General features: G+C 41.4%; 1 protein-coding gene across 1 annotated transcript in view; it reads right to left on the bottom strand.

Annotated features, from left to right (window-relative positions):
• Window positions 1-16,080, bottom strand: part of EGFLAM (EGF like, fibronectin type III and laminin G domains) — a 148,863-nt gene that overhangs the window by 64,384 nt on the left and 68,399 nt on the right. The window contains exons 5-7 of the mRNA XM_058170037.1: window positions 12,815-12,932; window positions 11,835-11,970; window positions 2,183-2,349 (exon numbers count right to left, since the gene is read on the bottom strand). Coding sequence (XP_058026020.1) covers window positions 2,183-2,349; window positions 11,835-11,970; window positions 12,815-12,932 — 421 coding nt within the window. The remainder of the gene's footprint in view (window positions 1-2,182; window positions 2,350-11,834; window positions 11,971-12,814; window positions 12,933-16,080) is intronic.

Raw genomic sequence — 16,080 nt, forward strand, 5'->3', positions numbered from 1 at the left:
TCCAATGATCCATCTGTTAAGCTACTGAAGTTCGCAGATGACACAACAGTGATTGGTCTCATTCGAGACAATGACGAATCCGCATATAGACGAGAGGTCGAACGACTAGCCTTGTGGTGCAACCAAAACAATCTGGAACTGAACACACTCAAAACCATAGAAATGGTGGTAGACTTTAGGAGAAACCCTTCCATACTTCCACCTCTCACAATACTAGACAACACAGTATCAACAGTAGAAACTTTCAAATTTCTAGGTTCTATCATATCGCAAGATCTAAAATGGACAGCTAACATCAAAAACATCATTAAAAAAGGACAACAAAGAATGTTCTTTCTGCGCCAACTCAGTAAGCTCAAACTGCCCAAGGAGCTGCTGATTCAGTTCTACAGAGGAATTATTGAGTCTGTCATTTGCACCTCTATAACTGTCTGGTTCGGTTCTGCAACCCAACAAGAAAAACACAGACTTCAGAGGATAATTAGAACTGCAGAAAAAATAATTGCTACCAACCTGCCTTCCATTGAGGACCTGTATACTGCACGAATCAAGAAGAGGGCCGTGAAAATATTTATAGATCCCTTACATCCAGGACATAAACTGTTTCAACTCCTACCCTCAAAACGACGCTATAGAGCACTGCACACCAGAACAACTAGACACAAGAACAGTTTTTCCCCGAAGGCCATCACTCTGCTAAACAAATAATTCCCTCAACACTGTCAAACTATGTACTGAATCTGCACTACTATTAATCGTCTCATAGTTCCCATCACCAATCTCTTTCCACTTATGACTGTATGACTATAACTTGTTGCTGGCAATCCTTATGATTTATATTGATATATTGACCATCAATTGTGTTGTAAATGTTGTACCTTGATGAACGTATCTCTTCTTTTATGTACACTGAGAGCATATGCACCAAGACAAATTCCTTGTGTGTCCAATCACACTTGGCCAATAAAAATTCTATTCTTTGCCCTATTCTTTATTATTGGCAAAATGCCATTTATTATGATGGAATGTTACAGCAAGGCTGAATGCTCATATTGTAAATATTAAGCGCATTTTTATTGAATATAGATATTGTTATGCACTCACATTCTATGCTAAAGACTGAATAAAACAGAATTAACTGGTGAATGACAGTTTCTTCTTCTTTGTTAGCCATGTTTTTCCAGAGGTGATTGTTACTATTCGCCATAGGCATAAATGGGAATTAATAATCTCTTTAAGAAGGATCGCAGTAGAAATGTCACTAGGGCAGGTTAAACTTCTTAGTTGCCCATTATTTTGCGTAACACCCGTCACTGTGAATCAAATCTGCTTCTCTGATCCCTCAAGTGGATTGGTTCAGGGAAAGGGTGAGGAAGGTTACATTTGATTTTTCAGTAACAAATCAATACTGTGGGAACCATCAACCATTGTTTCCTTGCTTTAGAAAATAGCCTAACAACTGTAGTACATCAACTGTCTCACCCTTAGTTGTGAAAGTTCTGAAAATATTTTCATCCACAGATAAACAGGATGTCAGGAAAAAAAATGTGCACCCAGTAACAAGGATTTATGACCTCCTGGCCAAAACTATAAATGACTATTATATCTTTAGGAGGTTTCCATAAACATTATCTTTGAAAGTTAAATTTAAGCACAAGAAAACAAAATAATCAAAACAATTTGTGATGTTATGCGACCTAGTCTAATGATACCAGAATAAAAAGCAAAGGAAATAAAAAAGGAAAAAGATAAAAGAAATGAATGAAAAGAAGGTTTGGATTTTTAAAAAAACTAGTATAAATGACAAGACACAAAAGAGAACAGATTCTTAATGCTACAGCTCTAATTATTTCGGAACTTGCTGTTATTTTATCTTTCATTTCTAAAGAATCATTACTCTGATGGATCCTATGCAATATTTAATATGTTCCAGCAAACAGTTATTGTTCCCCACATGTGCCATGGTTAACTATGAAATATAGTTATGTAGTGAAAGAAGAAGGCGGAGGGTTTGGGTTTTCTTGAAGTATACGTATATTTGGCTTTTCCGGAACTCAGATGTTGAGTCAATGAAGGGAGCAGGGAAAGTGATTTTTTTAAATAGTCAAGTAGCCAGGGAAAGTTCTTTTACCAGCCACAACAATTTCAGCGCTCAGCAATATAAGTAAGGTTATCTACTCACAGAACATTCTGATTATATCACTGGCAATGCTTGGCGGACTCGACCCGTATGAATTTGTAGCTCGGATGGCAAACTGATACTTGTTGTTTGGAGTTAACCCTTTCAGGATCATAGAGTCCATCTGGATCTGCTCTCTAATTGCTGTCCAATTGGTATCCAAATCGGGTCTGATTGGGATGAACAAAGAGCCCAAAATGTCATTAAAGCGAGCTTAGCAAATAAGCAAGAGCCAAACATTTGACAATATCGAACATTTGCTAAATTTGCTATTCTAACATGAATAGTGAATGTGAACTTTAATTACATGATTTGAGGATTTGACGCTTGTTGCTGTCTCTTTGATTGTTTTGATTTTGGTAATCATAAAAAATTAAACCTCCCGTTCCTACTTCGTGCAAAACAACAACAGCAACCACCACCACCACCACCAGAGAAGAGTTATTTATTTAAAACATTGATAACCCATTCACCATTTGAAAAGGTTCTCAGAGCAATTTGCATGCAATCAGTACAGTAAGGCAGTTCCTGCCCACAGGCCTAAAACTAAAATGAGCCAACAGAAAAAGGAAAAGGAATAGGAAGAAGAAAAGAGGAGACTCTGGGCCACTGATGGAATTTAAATTTTTTTACTACTAGTGCTGTGGGCGTGGCTTGGTGGGTGTGGTGGGCATGGCTTGGTGGGTGTGTCAGAGGAAGGATACTGCAAAATCCCCATTCCCTCCCCACTCCTGGGAGAAGGATATTGCAAAATCTCCATTCCCACCCCACTCTGGGGCTAGACAGAGGTGGTATTTGCCGGTTCTTGAACTACTCAAAATTTTCACTACCGGTTCTCCAGAACCGGTCAGAACCTGCTCAATAGCACCCCTGCTCTGGGCATCAGTACTTATAATAGTTGTCGTAATACAGACATCAGTCCCAAGGTTTTTTTTTAATGCATTTCCAAAAACCCTTAAATAAATCATCTCAAAGCACCATTTTTATGTAACAGAAGAAAACAAAAAGTAATGGGACAAAATCATTCTATTAATTTAACTCTATTGAATTAATTTGAATTAAATTACATTTGAAAGTCAATTACATTTTTTTTTAAATGTCCCCAGTCATTAACTTCTTTTTGCTGGTCTCGCGTACTGTTGGGAGCAAAGTGCCACTCAAAGGCCAAGTCAGCATTCCTGTTATGTTGGTCAGCTGGAATGGAAACATATCAAGAAAAGGAAGGGCTCTGCCTTGCCTTCCTCAAGCTGATGGAATGGTATTGTTTTTCAACTTCTTTTGTGCAAACTAACAGAATGATTGCTAGCTAATGAGAGAAAGATCCAATGAGCTACCAAATATGACAGCTATCATAGACCTGTATATGCCAACAAAGTCAAATACTGATTAACATTCCTTGGAAAGTTTGAGATCAAAGCAAATCAATACAGTTTGAGACCCACTAGCTAATCACATGTCATATACTGTAAACTAGATCAGAATCAGAATCAGAATTGAGCTGGGAAGGACCTTGGAGGTCTTCTAGTTCAGTCCCCTGCTTGTTGTGTCCCAGGCCCAAGTAGATAGTAGGAAACTCAGTCCATGAAAAAACAAACAAACTTTATTTGAACAGTTGGGAAGTCGTTCAACTCAAATTAAAACAAATTCCTCCCATCACAAATTCCTCAGTCCTATCGCAAACCTTAGTCCAATTAGGCAAACTGCAAAAGGCCTTTCTTGGCAAACGTTCAGAAGTCACAAAAATAAATGCAAGACGTAGATGAAGCAGAAGACGAAGCTACCAACTTTCTGACCGCTACCCAACACCGCAGGGAGACGGAACCGCTACGTTGGTTCCGTCCCAGGCGCCTGATGGACCCGGAGAGGTTCCGGACGGAGCTTGGGCCATTTCCTGAGGGTCTGGCTCACGGCACGGCAGAGGAACTAGCCGCAGCCTGGGACCGGGCTGCGGCTGGGGCTTTAGACCGTGTCGTGCCTCTGCGGCCTCTGACCCGGCGTAGATCCCAACCGGCTCCTTGGTTCTCCGAGGAGCTGAGGGGGATGAAACGCCGGAGAAGACGCCTAGAGAGTTCTTGGAGGTCTAGCCGTTCAGAAGCTGATCGGACACTAGTTAGGTCCTATACTAGGACCTACCTAGTGGCACTGAGGGAAGCGAGGCGTTGCTACGTCTCCTCCCTCATTGCGTTGGCAGATAACCGCCCAGCTGCCCTGTTTCGGGTGACCCGTTCCCTCCTTCACCAGGGGGAGCGGGATGACTCGTTGCAGGGACGTGCTGAGGAGTTTAATGGTTATCTATACGATAAAATCGTTCAGCTTCGGGACGGTCTGGACCAAAATTGCGGCGATTCAGATGGGGCGTCTGAGGGTGGTCTTGGTGATATTGTCTGGGATGAGTTTGACCCTGTGACTCCCGAGGACATGGACAGGTTGTTGGGTAGGTTGAATGCCACCACGTGTTTACTGGACCCGTGCCCCTCCTGGTTGGTGCTGGCCACTCAGGAGGTGACACGAGGCTGGCTCCAGGCGATTATGAGCGCTTCCTTGTTGGAGGGAGTCTTTCCGGCCGCCTTGAAAGAGGCGGTGGTGAGGCCCCTCCTCAAGAAGCCTTCCCTGGACCCGGCTGTTTTAGGTAATTATCGTCCGGTCTCCAACCTTCGCTTCGCGGTGAAGGTTGTAGAGAGTATGGTGGCATATCAGTTTCCCTTACACCTGGATGAAACTGTCTATCTAGACCCGTTCCAGTCCGGTTTCCGGCCCGGTTACAGCACTGAGACCGCTTTGGTCACGTTGGTGGATGATCTCTGGAGGGCCAGGGATAGGGGATGTTCCTCTGCCCTGGTCCTATTAGACCTCTCAGTGGCTTTTGATACCATCGACCATGGTATCCTGCTGCACTGGTTGGAGGGATTGGGAGTGGGAGGCACCGTTTATCGGTGGTTCTCCTCCTATCTCTCCGACCGGTCGCAGACGGTGTTGACAGGGGGGCAGAGGTCGGCCCCGAGGCGCCTCACTTGTGGGGTGCTGCAGGGGTCGATTCTCTCGCCCCTTCTGTTCAACATCTATATGAAGCCGCTGGGTGAGATCATCAGTGGCTTCGGTGTGAGGTACCAGCTGTACGCTGATGACACCCAGCTGTACTTTTCACACCGGGCCACCCCAACGGCTATCAAGTGCTGTCCCGGTGTTTGGAAGCCGTACGGGTCTGGATGGGGAGAAACAGGCTCAAGCTCAATCCTCCAAGACAGAGTGGCTGTGGATGCCGACATCCCGGTACAGTCAGCTGAGTCCACGGCTGACTGTTGGGGTGAGTCATTGGCCCCGATGGAGAGGTGCGCAACTTAGGCGTCCTCCTGGATGAACGGCTGTCTTTTGAAGATCATTTGGCGGCCATCTCCAGGAGAGCTTTCCACCAGGTTCGCCTGGTGCGCCAGTTGCGCCCCTTTCTAGACCGGGATGCCTTATGCACGGTCACTCACGCCCTCGTGACGTCTCGTCTGGATTACTGCAATGGACTCTACATGGGGCTCCCCTTGTGGGGCATCCAGAGGCTTCAGTTAGTCCAGAATGCGGCTGCGCGGGTGATAGAGGGAGCCCCTCGTGGCTCCCGTGTGACACCTATCCTGCGCAGACTGCACTGGCTACCTGTGGCCTTCTGGGTGCGCTTCAAGGTTTTGGTGACCATCTTTAAAGCGCTCCATGGCATAGGGCCGGGCTATTTACGGGACCGCCTACTGCTACCGAATACCTCTCACCGACCCGTGCGCTCTCACAGAGAGGGACTCCTCAGGGTGCCGTCAGCTAGGCAGTGCTGTCTGGCGACACCCAGGGGAAGGGCCTTCTGTGGGCCCCCCACCCTCTGGAACGAACTTCCCCCAGGACTCCGTCAACTTCCGGACCTCCGAACCTTCCGTCGCGAGCTTAAAACACACTTATTCATTTGCGCAGGACTGGATTAGTTTTTAAATTTATATTGGTTTTAAATGGGTTTTTATTATTTATATTGCTTTTTAATTCGGCTTTGTAGAATAAGTTTTTTAAATGTGGTTTTAGTGTGTATTTATATGTCTTTTACTTGCCTGTGAACCGCCCTGAGTCCCTCGGGAGATAGGGCGGTATATAAATGTGATTAATAATAAAATAAAATAAACGTTTTCTGGCAAAGCCCAAACATGGTTACTGGTCTGTTTTAAGCCTTATGAGAGGGGCCAATCATCTCTTGGCCCTATTCCCGAGTTGTCCTTTTTGCTTGAGCTGCTCTTGCCTTATGGCAGCTCTTCTCATGCGTGCATTAGGAACAGGTTCCTCCTGTTCCTCTGCCTCACTACTATCAATCTCTGGAGGCTCTGGAGTCCGCACCTCACTCCCTGATGGCCCTGCCCTCACCTCAGCCTCATCGCTGTCTGACTCCGTTGCCAGCTCCACAGGCTGCTGGCGGACCACAACACTGCTCAAGCAGGAGATCCTATACCATTTTAGACAAGTCTCTTGTGGCTCAACAGGCTAATGCAGTCTGTTATTAACACAGCTGCCTGCAATTACAATTACTGCAGGTTCGAGTCCCACCAGGCCCAAGGCTGACTCAGCCTTCCATTCTTTATAAGGTAGGTAAAATGAGGACCCAGATTGTTGGGGGGGGCAATAAGTTAACTTTGTATATAATATGCAAATGGATGAGACTATTGCCTTACACAATGTAAGCCGCCCTGAGTCTTCGGAGAAGGGCGGGATATAAATTCAAATTAAAAAAAACAAAAAACAAGTGACTATCTAATCTCTTATTAAAAACTTCCAGTAATGAAGCACCCACAATGTCTGAAAGCAAGCTGTTCCACTTAATTGTCCTCACTGTTAGAATGTTTCTCCTTAATTCCAGGTTGCTTCTCTCCTTGATTAGTTTCCATCCATTGTTTCTTGTCCTGCCATCTGGTGCTTTGAAAAATAAATTGACCCCCTCCTCTTTGTGGCAGCCTCTCAAATACTGGAATACTACTATCATGCCCCCTCCCCCAGTCCTTCTTTTCTCTAGATTAGCCAAACCCAAATCTTGATTTGATGGACAAGATGATTGGCAAGATCCAGTTAGGAAACTTAAGCCATTCAAGGGAATATTTTGTTTATTTAAGTTATAGCTATTATTTTTCAAGTTATCATTTTAAAATAGCTCTGCTTCAATGCAGGCAACAATGTATAATTACAGTGACATGGAAGAGAATAAAAACCCTAAAACTGCATTATCATGGTCATTTTCATATGAGTATTTTTTTAATTAGTTTTTTTTTTGGGGGGGGGAACATTTCTGTCCTCCAGTGATGAATAAGTGGCCATCTCTTCTCCAGTGACTTTTATATCAGGGTATCTTTAGTTCTCTGGCTATATTCTCACTCCAACAAGAAGTTCTGCTACAGCTTTCCTTCATTTGCTCAACCCTACATTTTAAATTTCTGGTGTCCAGAAAAAAAGGCTAAATCAAAAGCAGACCCAAAGCAGGGGTGAAATCCAGCAGGTTCTGACAGGTTCTGGAGAACCGGTAGCGGAAAATTTGAGTAGTTCGGAGAACTGGCAAATACCACCTCTGGCTGGCCCCAGAGTGGGGTGGGAATGGAGATTTTGCAGTATTATTCCCAGGGTGTGGGTGGGAATAGAGATTTTGCAGTATCCTTCCCCTGCCATATCCACCAAGTCATGCCCACCAAGCCACACCCACAAAACTGGAAGTAAAAAAAAATGGATTTCACTGACCCAAAGGATATAGGAGTCAAACTTGCTGCATGCTTGCAAAGGAAAAACAAAATTACTGACATATGAACATCCTAACAGTGCTGAGCACTCAGCTTTTCAGGGATAAATAGAGAGAAGAGGTTACCCTTTTTCCCATGGGATCATTCCTACACTGCTCAATATAAATGACAAAACTGCAATTTTTACTCCCTTGAACTTTGCTAAAGTCATTCCGATGGAAATGGCTGAACATAACAGAGACTGAAAGACTTTTGACACATAAGACTAAATTGCTGTCCCATTTAGTCTGGCATCCTTGAAATATTTACTGCAGGAAATAACTTTTCAAGTTTTAAATGTACTATTGTTTACATGAGAAACCAGCTGCAAACATTTTTGGAAGAGTTCTAATAAAAACTGCAGCACAAGAGAGATATTTTGTGTGGGGTTCTGGGTTTGTTTGTATTATCTGTAGCCCAGAGATGCTGTCAAAATAGACTCATCTGGCTTTTTCTAATCAGTCAATATAAAAATGATTTAATCATCTGAAGGTCATTTCTATTGAGCAAGAAGGGCGTACTTGGAAATAAAAAAGAGAGCAGTTTGAAACTGTTTGTTTCAGCTTTGTCCAGTTCTGTGAACTTGAGAAACCAATTTCTCCAGCTACAGGAGTCAACAAAAAGTTATATATATATATATATATATATCCCTAAATCTCTGTAAAACAGACTTACAAAAGTGACTCAACTGTAAAGTATTGTCTTCTTTTTCTTAAAGAAATTTCTCCTAACAAATCCCTTTGATCCACTAAGGGCCACTTAACTATTTGACTACTCGGCTTTTCATGTGGCTCTAAACCCCAATGGACTCCTCTGTTTCTCGTAATTAAGAATGTCTGTTCCCCTTTCTTTAATAGTCCTCTTCATTTTATAGATGACTGTGATTTATTTCCTCTCGTTACTGAAAACCTCTACTTCTTAAAGTGATATTGAGCATGTGAAGAACCCTGCCGAGCTGGGGAAGAATAAGCAAACATAGATAGGCTTTCAATTCTGAATCCTTGCTTGACTCCCAAGGAACCAACAATCCAGGGTTGCTATTCAGCAGGTTATAACAGGTTATGGAGAACTGGTAGCAGAAATTTTGAGCAGGTTGGAGAACCGGCAAATACCACCTCTGGCTGGCCCCAGAGTGGTGTGGGAATGGACATTTTGCAGTATTCTTCCCCTGCCACACCCACCAAGCTACACCCACCAAGCCACACCACGCCCACCAAGCCACGCCCACAGAACCGGTAGTAAAAAAAAATTGAATTCCACCACTGCAACAATCCTAGAGGATTCCAGTTTAGACATGACACCACACAAGCTACAAAAATTCCTTTCTGGCAAAAGGAACCTACAATGGCAATTGCACAATACAGCTCAGTTACAATACTTTGGCATTCATTTGAATTTCCCTGCTACAGCAAAACATGAAAAAGAGAAGGATAACATACAGTAGGCAAGAATTCTGTATTCTCCCTCCTCATAGTTGATCCTTACCGAGATATAAGGAAGACCTCCCATGGAAATATTGAAAGTTCCAGTATGCTCTTGGGCAGGATCGCCCAACTTTCTCCAGTCCAATGGCCACACCGGACTTTGAGTGATATGCAAAGGATAGCAATACAAAGTATCCCTTGATGTACAATTGGGTCACTGAGTGACTCTTTGAAGCTATGACAGACCTACCTTGGGGCTACTTACAACATGGGGATTTGAAGTTCCAATGGTAGGCTCTCGAGCTTCAGGAGCTTGACAACATGGCCACATTTATGGCCTTTTGCAACACCCTACAGTCGCATGACCATGTTTTACGATGGGTTTGCTAAAAACTGGCACTTTGGGTTTTCAGCAAAACCATGCCCAAAGTGAACCACGGATTTGCCTAATAATCACAGTGCATAATGATTGCGGTCTACAGAAAACTCAGAACCAAATCATACTACCTTCATGTGTTATATGAAAAGGCAAGTTTCAGAATGGAACTACACGAACAAAAAACAAACAAATCTGAAAACCACTCTGCTAAATTCAGCTGCAGAATATATAGCCATCTGAAGAGCACAGAACTGAAGAAGACCATAAACCACACCAACTTTCCCTAACAAACATAATGAAGTAACTTATGTCACTAATATTTTTGTTTAACAAATCTATACATAAACACATTTAATTAAAACAATTGGAGGAAACCAGGCATTCTTAATTAAAATTTTAAAAATCTGCCTACTTTTTATACTATAAAAATATTTTAATTGCCACTAAAGAAGGAATAAAATATAAATTAAAAATATTTTATATATTTTTTAAAAAATAATATAATAAAATAATAAAATGAAATGAAAAATGAAAAAGGGACGCAGTGGCGCAGTGGCAAAGACGCTGAACTTGTTGATCGAAAGGTCGGCAGTTCAGTGGTTCGAAACCTTAGTGGCGCGTAATAGGGTGAGCTCCAGTTACTTGTCCCAGCTTCTGCCAACCTAGCAGTTCGAAAGCACGTAAAAAATGCAAGTAGAAAAACAGGGACCACCTTTGGTGGGAAGGTAGCAGTGTTCCATGTGCTTTTGGCATTTAGTCATGCTGGCCACATGACCACAGAGACGTCTTCAGACAGCGCTGGTTCTTCGGCTTTGAAACGGAGATGAGCACCACTCCCTAGAGTTGGGAACAACTAGCACATATATGCGAGGGGAACCTTTACCTTTACATTTTAAAGAAGGAATGGGACTGAATGGCTGACACTGGTATTAAAACAGGCATTCTTACAATGATCAGAAAGCTGAAATTTGCTCAAGACAAAAGATCTCATCCACCAGTGTTTCAGAGAACATCCCATCAGTGGAACAAGCCAATTTAACATAAAATACAAATATGAGTTTACATGAAAATTTTCTAAATACCCAACTGATCCATCCTTAAGTGGGTGGATTTAGAGCTCATTAGAGTTGGGCTGTCAACAAATTTAAACAAATAAATAAAGTAGAAGCGGGGGTGTAAATTCTATAGTACAGTAACAGTCAAGAGATGGTTCAGAAATGAGTTTGGATTAAATAGAAGCCCACTTTCCATATTGCATTGTAATAGTAAGGGTGGAGTTTTGGAGCTACTGTGGAGGTCCAGTGTGTATCATATGTGTGTTTCATAAACTGCAAAGAAGAAGCAAGACTGAGTTAGTCCAAAACCCAAACGAACCAGACATCAGTACAGTTGAACGTGTCCAGAGGTATTTTACGAGAAGAGTTCTCCACTCCTCTGTAACCAACAAAATACCTTATCCCACCAGACTTGAAATCCTGGGTTTAGAAAACTTGGAACTCTGTTGCCTTCTACAGGACCTGGGTTTAGCTCATAGAATCATCACTGTAATGTCCTTCCTGTTAATGACTACTTCAGTTTCAACTGCAATAATACAAGAGCTACCAATAGATTTAAACTTAATGTCAACTGCTCCAATTTCGATTGCAGAAAATATGATTTCTGTAACAGAATTGTCTGTGCTTGGAAAGCATTACCCGACTCCGTGGTCTCTTCTCATAACCCCAAAAGCTTTAACCAAAATCTATCCACTGTTGACCTCATCCCATTCCTAAGAGGACTTTAAGGGGCGTGCATAAGAGCACACACATATATATATATGCTTATACTTCCTTGTTTCTCATCATATATATGTTTACATATTATATAATCTTTTTGTGTGATGCTTGTGTATATTGTTATGACAAAATAAAATAAATAAAATAAATAAACCTCTGAAGCTGTACTGAATCAAAGTCATTTAAACTAATAAATAAATAAGAACCAGTTTCATTACATTAATGACATCAGATTGAAACAAATGTGAACCCACATATATGGAAAAACTGCTTACATACAAATACCATAGTCAAGCTCACCTGATAAATTCCACTGTGTAGTACTCAATTGGAGAACTTCCTTCCCTTGGTCCTGGTTTCCATGATAAAGCAACTTCTGAATCTGAAACAACAATGACTTGAGGCTGACTAGGTGGAGCTGGCGGCATACATTTATCTAAGAGAAAAGAAAGAAAATATATACATTATTGGACACTTTGGGAAACTCAGAACTGCTTGCAGGAGCAAAACCTTTGGTAAAATTGTAATGCTAAAGATAATCAAAAACTGGACTTTGTACCCATCCTTGTTTCAATCTCAGGAGAATTGCTGTTATTCGATATAGAAAATCCCACCATCTTTTTCCCTTTTATAGGGGGAAACACTTAAAAGATGAAAGTGTTGCTCTGAATAAATTGATATAGTTATGGCCCAGAAGAAGCCATGTTTTAAAATAAATTAATTTCCAAATGACCTTGTGAAGAGTTTTGAAAAGATCCATACAAGCACCAATAAAGCATTCTAAATTATATCATAATAAATTTATTCCTTTGACTCCTTAATAATCTTCACCATTCTTTCTGCAATTGTAACCGCATCCTGTCTCCTGACCAGAGACTCCTTTGAAATTCCCATAACTCCTTCCTATAGAGTGGAGGTGGCGCAGTGGTTAGAGTATAGCACCACAGGCTACTTCAGCTGACTGCTAGCTGCAGTTCGGCAGTTCAAATCTCACTGGCTCAAGGCTGACTCAGCCTTCCATCCTTCCAAGGTGGGTAAAATGAGGACCCAGATTGTTGGGGGCAAGAGGCTGACTCTGTAAACCGCTTAGAGAGGGCTATAAAAGCACTATGAAGTGGTATATAGTCTAAGTGCTATTTCTATTTCTGCACTGTACTGTACTGTACACTGTACACTGTACTGAAGTTTTCCTGTAGCTTTCTGAAATACCCTTACAGTGTCTACAGTTAATTCTGTCTCAACCAGCATACTTAATAGAAAGCTATTAAAATGATATTTACCTTGTGATAGAGTTGTCACATTTCTAGGCATGCTGGCTTTGCCTCTTCCTGCCCAGCCATAAGCTCCTATGCTGACCCTATGGAGGGTCCCTGGCTTCAGATCTCCAATAACAACTTCCTGTTTGGCATAAAAATATAGAAAGGAACGAAGAGCTTTTTTTTTTTTAAATGAAAAGCTAAAATTATATTTTAGCTAATCATAACAATTTGTAACATATGTTAGAGCACACTAAGATGTCCAATACACTAAATTAGATGTTCACAAGGAATGGAATAAGTAATTGTAGTATCTACCATACAACTGTCAATGGAATTCCATTTTAGTTACTACAAAATGGTGCAACATTAGAGTGTATTAGGCAATACCTTTCCAGAATCGAATCTGGCCATCTAGTCTGGATATCTAGAAAAGTGCCTGTTGAGAATATCTTTTCCTCACAAGGTCTACGAGTCAGGCAACAAACCTTCACAGTAATAGCTGAGAATACTGTAAGAGTGAGATGGATTGATGGATGGAGGGAGGGATGGATGGAGGGATCTTCTCACTTAAAGGTATAGAGGGCCACAATCTTGCCTATTCTTTGCAATCCAGTTTAATTTATTCAAACATGACTTCATCCCTTAATTGCGTTTGGTACTCTGATATGGGTGGGCTAAGTCTTAAAAATTAAGATTTATCTTTCTTTATATTGTATGTCTTGTCTTGTTGCCTCCACACAGAGAGTTAGTCAGGATTGGAGCAATTTGGAGATTAAAATATGATCATCAATATAAAGGTAAAAGTTTCCCCTGTCCAGTTATATCCGACTCTAGAGGGTAGTACTTATACTGTAGGGAGCCAGCATTGTCTGAAGATATTTCTTTGGTCATGTGGCCAGCATGACTATACATTGAGGCACATGAAATACTGTTACCTTCTCACTGAAGTGGTACCTATTTATCTACTCACATTTGCATGATTTTGAATGCTAGGTTACTTGCTGGGGCAAGTAATGAGAGCTCAGTTGTGTAGCATTCGAATCTCGAGCCCCGGCTGCCAGCTTTCCAGCTAATAAACTCTGTGCCTTTAACCACTGAACCATCACACTCCCGATTATCAATATAATTATATAAATAAGTAAAATATATTTCTGTAAATCTAAAATTGCAACTAGTTGACCAAAATATTATTGCGTATTTGTTGAAACACCTTATAAGGAGAAAATTACAAAGTTCAAATAAACTGCTGAATAGGAAATGTCCAAAGTTCAATTCTGGTTCATATGATCTAGAAGTATGATATACTATTCTCCCTTCTGAAAAGAAGTTGTTTTATATATTAATTTTGTTCTAGAAAAGTTTACAGAATTTGTAGTTGATCATGTTCTTTTGAATTACATACTAATGTTTTGAAAATTAACTGGAGGCCAATGGAATGAGTGACTGTAATGCTTGGCTCATATTCTAATAAGGGTTTTGTAATCAACCATCTGCAAAGTTCTCCTTTATGAGGAAAAAAAACACTCTTTAGAAATTGATTAGATATTGGGGGAAAAAATCCCTAATCTAATTATTGAGGGATAAATAGGTTCTAAACTAGAAACAATTCCATTGCTGAAATTCTTGTAATTCCATCCTTTCATCTCAATTCTATTCTGCTGAAGAAGATTCTGAGAATCTTGCTCGGGAGAATTACTTTCAATGAATTGGTTGCCAAGAGCCTAACAAACAAACAACTAGAGCAAACAAAGCAACAATGCAATGGTCTGAGGAGCGTCACTTTTTCGATATATGAAAAATATTTTATCATTGAATGTCACAGCTGGAAGAACAACTGAGAAGTCTGGGGTGGATATACTGTACTTCTGTACTCTGAGTTCCCATTTCATCATTATTGTTAAGTAAATACTGTAAACTTACATATGAATAATTTATGACAAGACTTGAATATATGTCTGAAATTACTTTTAACTAGCATGAGAGGGATATCTTGTGTGGATTTATTATGTTTCTCAAACTTGCAAACAGAAGAAAATAGAGAAGAAGAAATATTGTTTTAAGCTTATTAGAAGTACCTATGTTGCTCTGCTCTGCATTAGAATGCATCTAAAACATTCTTTCTAGTTCTGGCCTCTGCATTTTTAAAAAAAAAAAAACTTCCACAGAATGGAGGAAAAAATAAACAAGTCGTATGAAGAGAAAATGAAAAAGACAAGGATATTTCAGAGAAAAGAAGATATAAACAACAGCGGTTTTCCAATTCTCTGGGACTTTTGTACAAAACACAGACAGTTCCATGTTGCCCCAAAAGTGTTTTTAAAAATGTAATGTTATTAATTTACACTTGCAGGCAGGGCTCATTTAATGGCCACAGTTGGGACTGGCAACTCCATCACTAAGTGATGTGGTCATTAAGCAAGACAGCATCACATGACTATGATGGACTTATGACTTCAATTTCACCATGGTTGTTAAGCAAACCATTCACAAGCATTAAGCAAGGTATCGCATGGCTGCAACGTGCTATTTTACTGTTGGCTTCTCTATTGACTCTACTTGTCACTAGCTGGTTTTGATGCGCACAAATGGCAATCATATGACTGCAGGGCAATTATGTGACTGCTGGATATAAATACTCATTAGTTCAGAACCACCAACTCAGTCATGTGACAATCATTAAGTGCAAGGACCAGTTGTAAAGTTAGTTTTTCAGCCTAGGACAGGGGTGTCAAACTTGATTTCATTGATGGCTGCATCAGTGTTGTGTTTGACCTCGGGGGGCGGGGGTGGGCATGGCCAGGGTAGGTATGGCCAGCTCAACATCATTCATGTCAGGGGTGCCTGTGGTGGCCCGAGTGCTATGCCAGTGAAAATGGACTCCTGAGCTCCGTTTTTGCCTGTGACAGCCTCTGTTGTGGTCCGCCAGCAGCCTGCGGACCTGGCAGCGGAATCGGACAGTGAGGGAGGACAATGGGTCAATCCTGGAGTCAGGGGAAGGCCCAGATGAGGACTCTGCGTTGGAGGCAGAGATGGGGCCAAGGCCATCTGGGAGTGATGCATGGACTCCGGAGCCTCCAGAGGCAGACAGCAGAGAGGCAGAGGAACAAGAGGAGTCTGTTCCTAGTGCATGCATGGGAAGAACTGCCAGAAGGCAAGAACAGCTGAAGAAAAAAGGACAATTCGGGAGTAAGGCTAGAAGATGATTGGCCATTCCCATAAGGCTTAAAAGAGCAGCAATGAGCCATTGGGTTCTTTGTAGAAAAGCAACATTGATTCCAGTGCTTCTT

Source organism: Ahaetulla prasina, chromosome 2, assembly GCF_028640845.1.
Source record: "Ahaetulla prasina isolate Xishuangbanna chromosome 2, ASM2864084v1, whole genome shotgun sequence".
Classification (NCBI taxonomy): domain Eukaryota; kingdom Metazoa; phylum Chordata; class Lepidosauria; order Squamata; family Colubridae; genus Ahaetulla; species Ahaetulla prasina.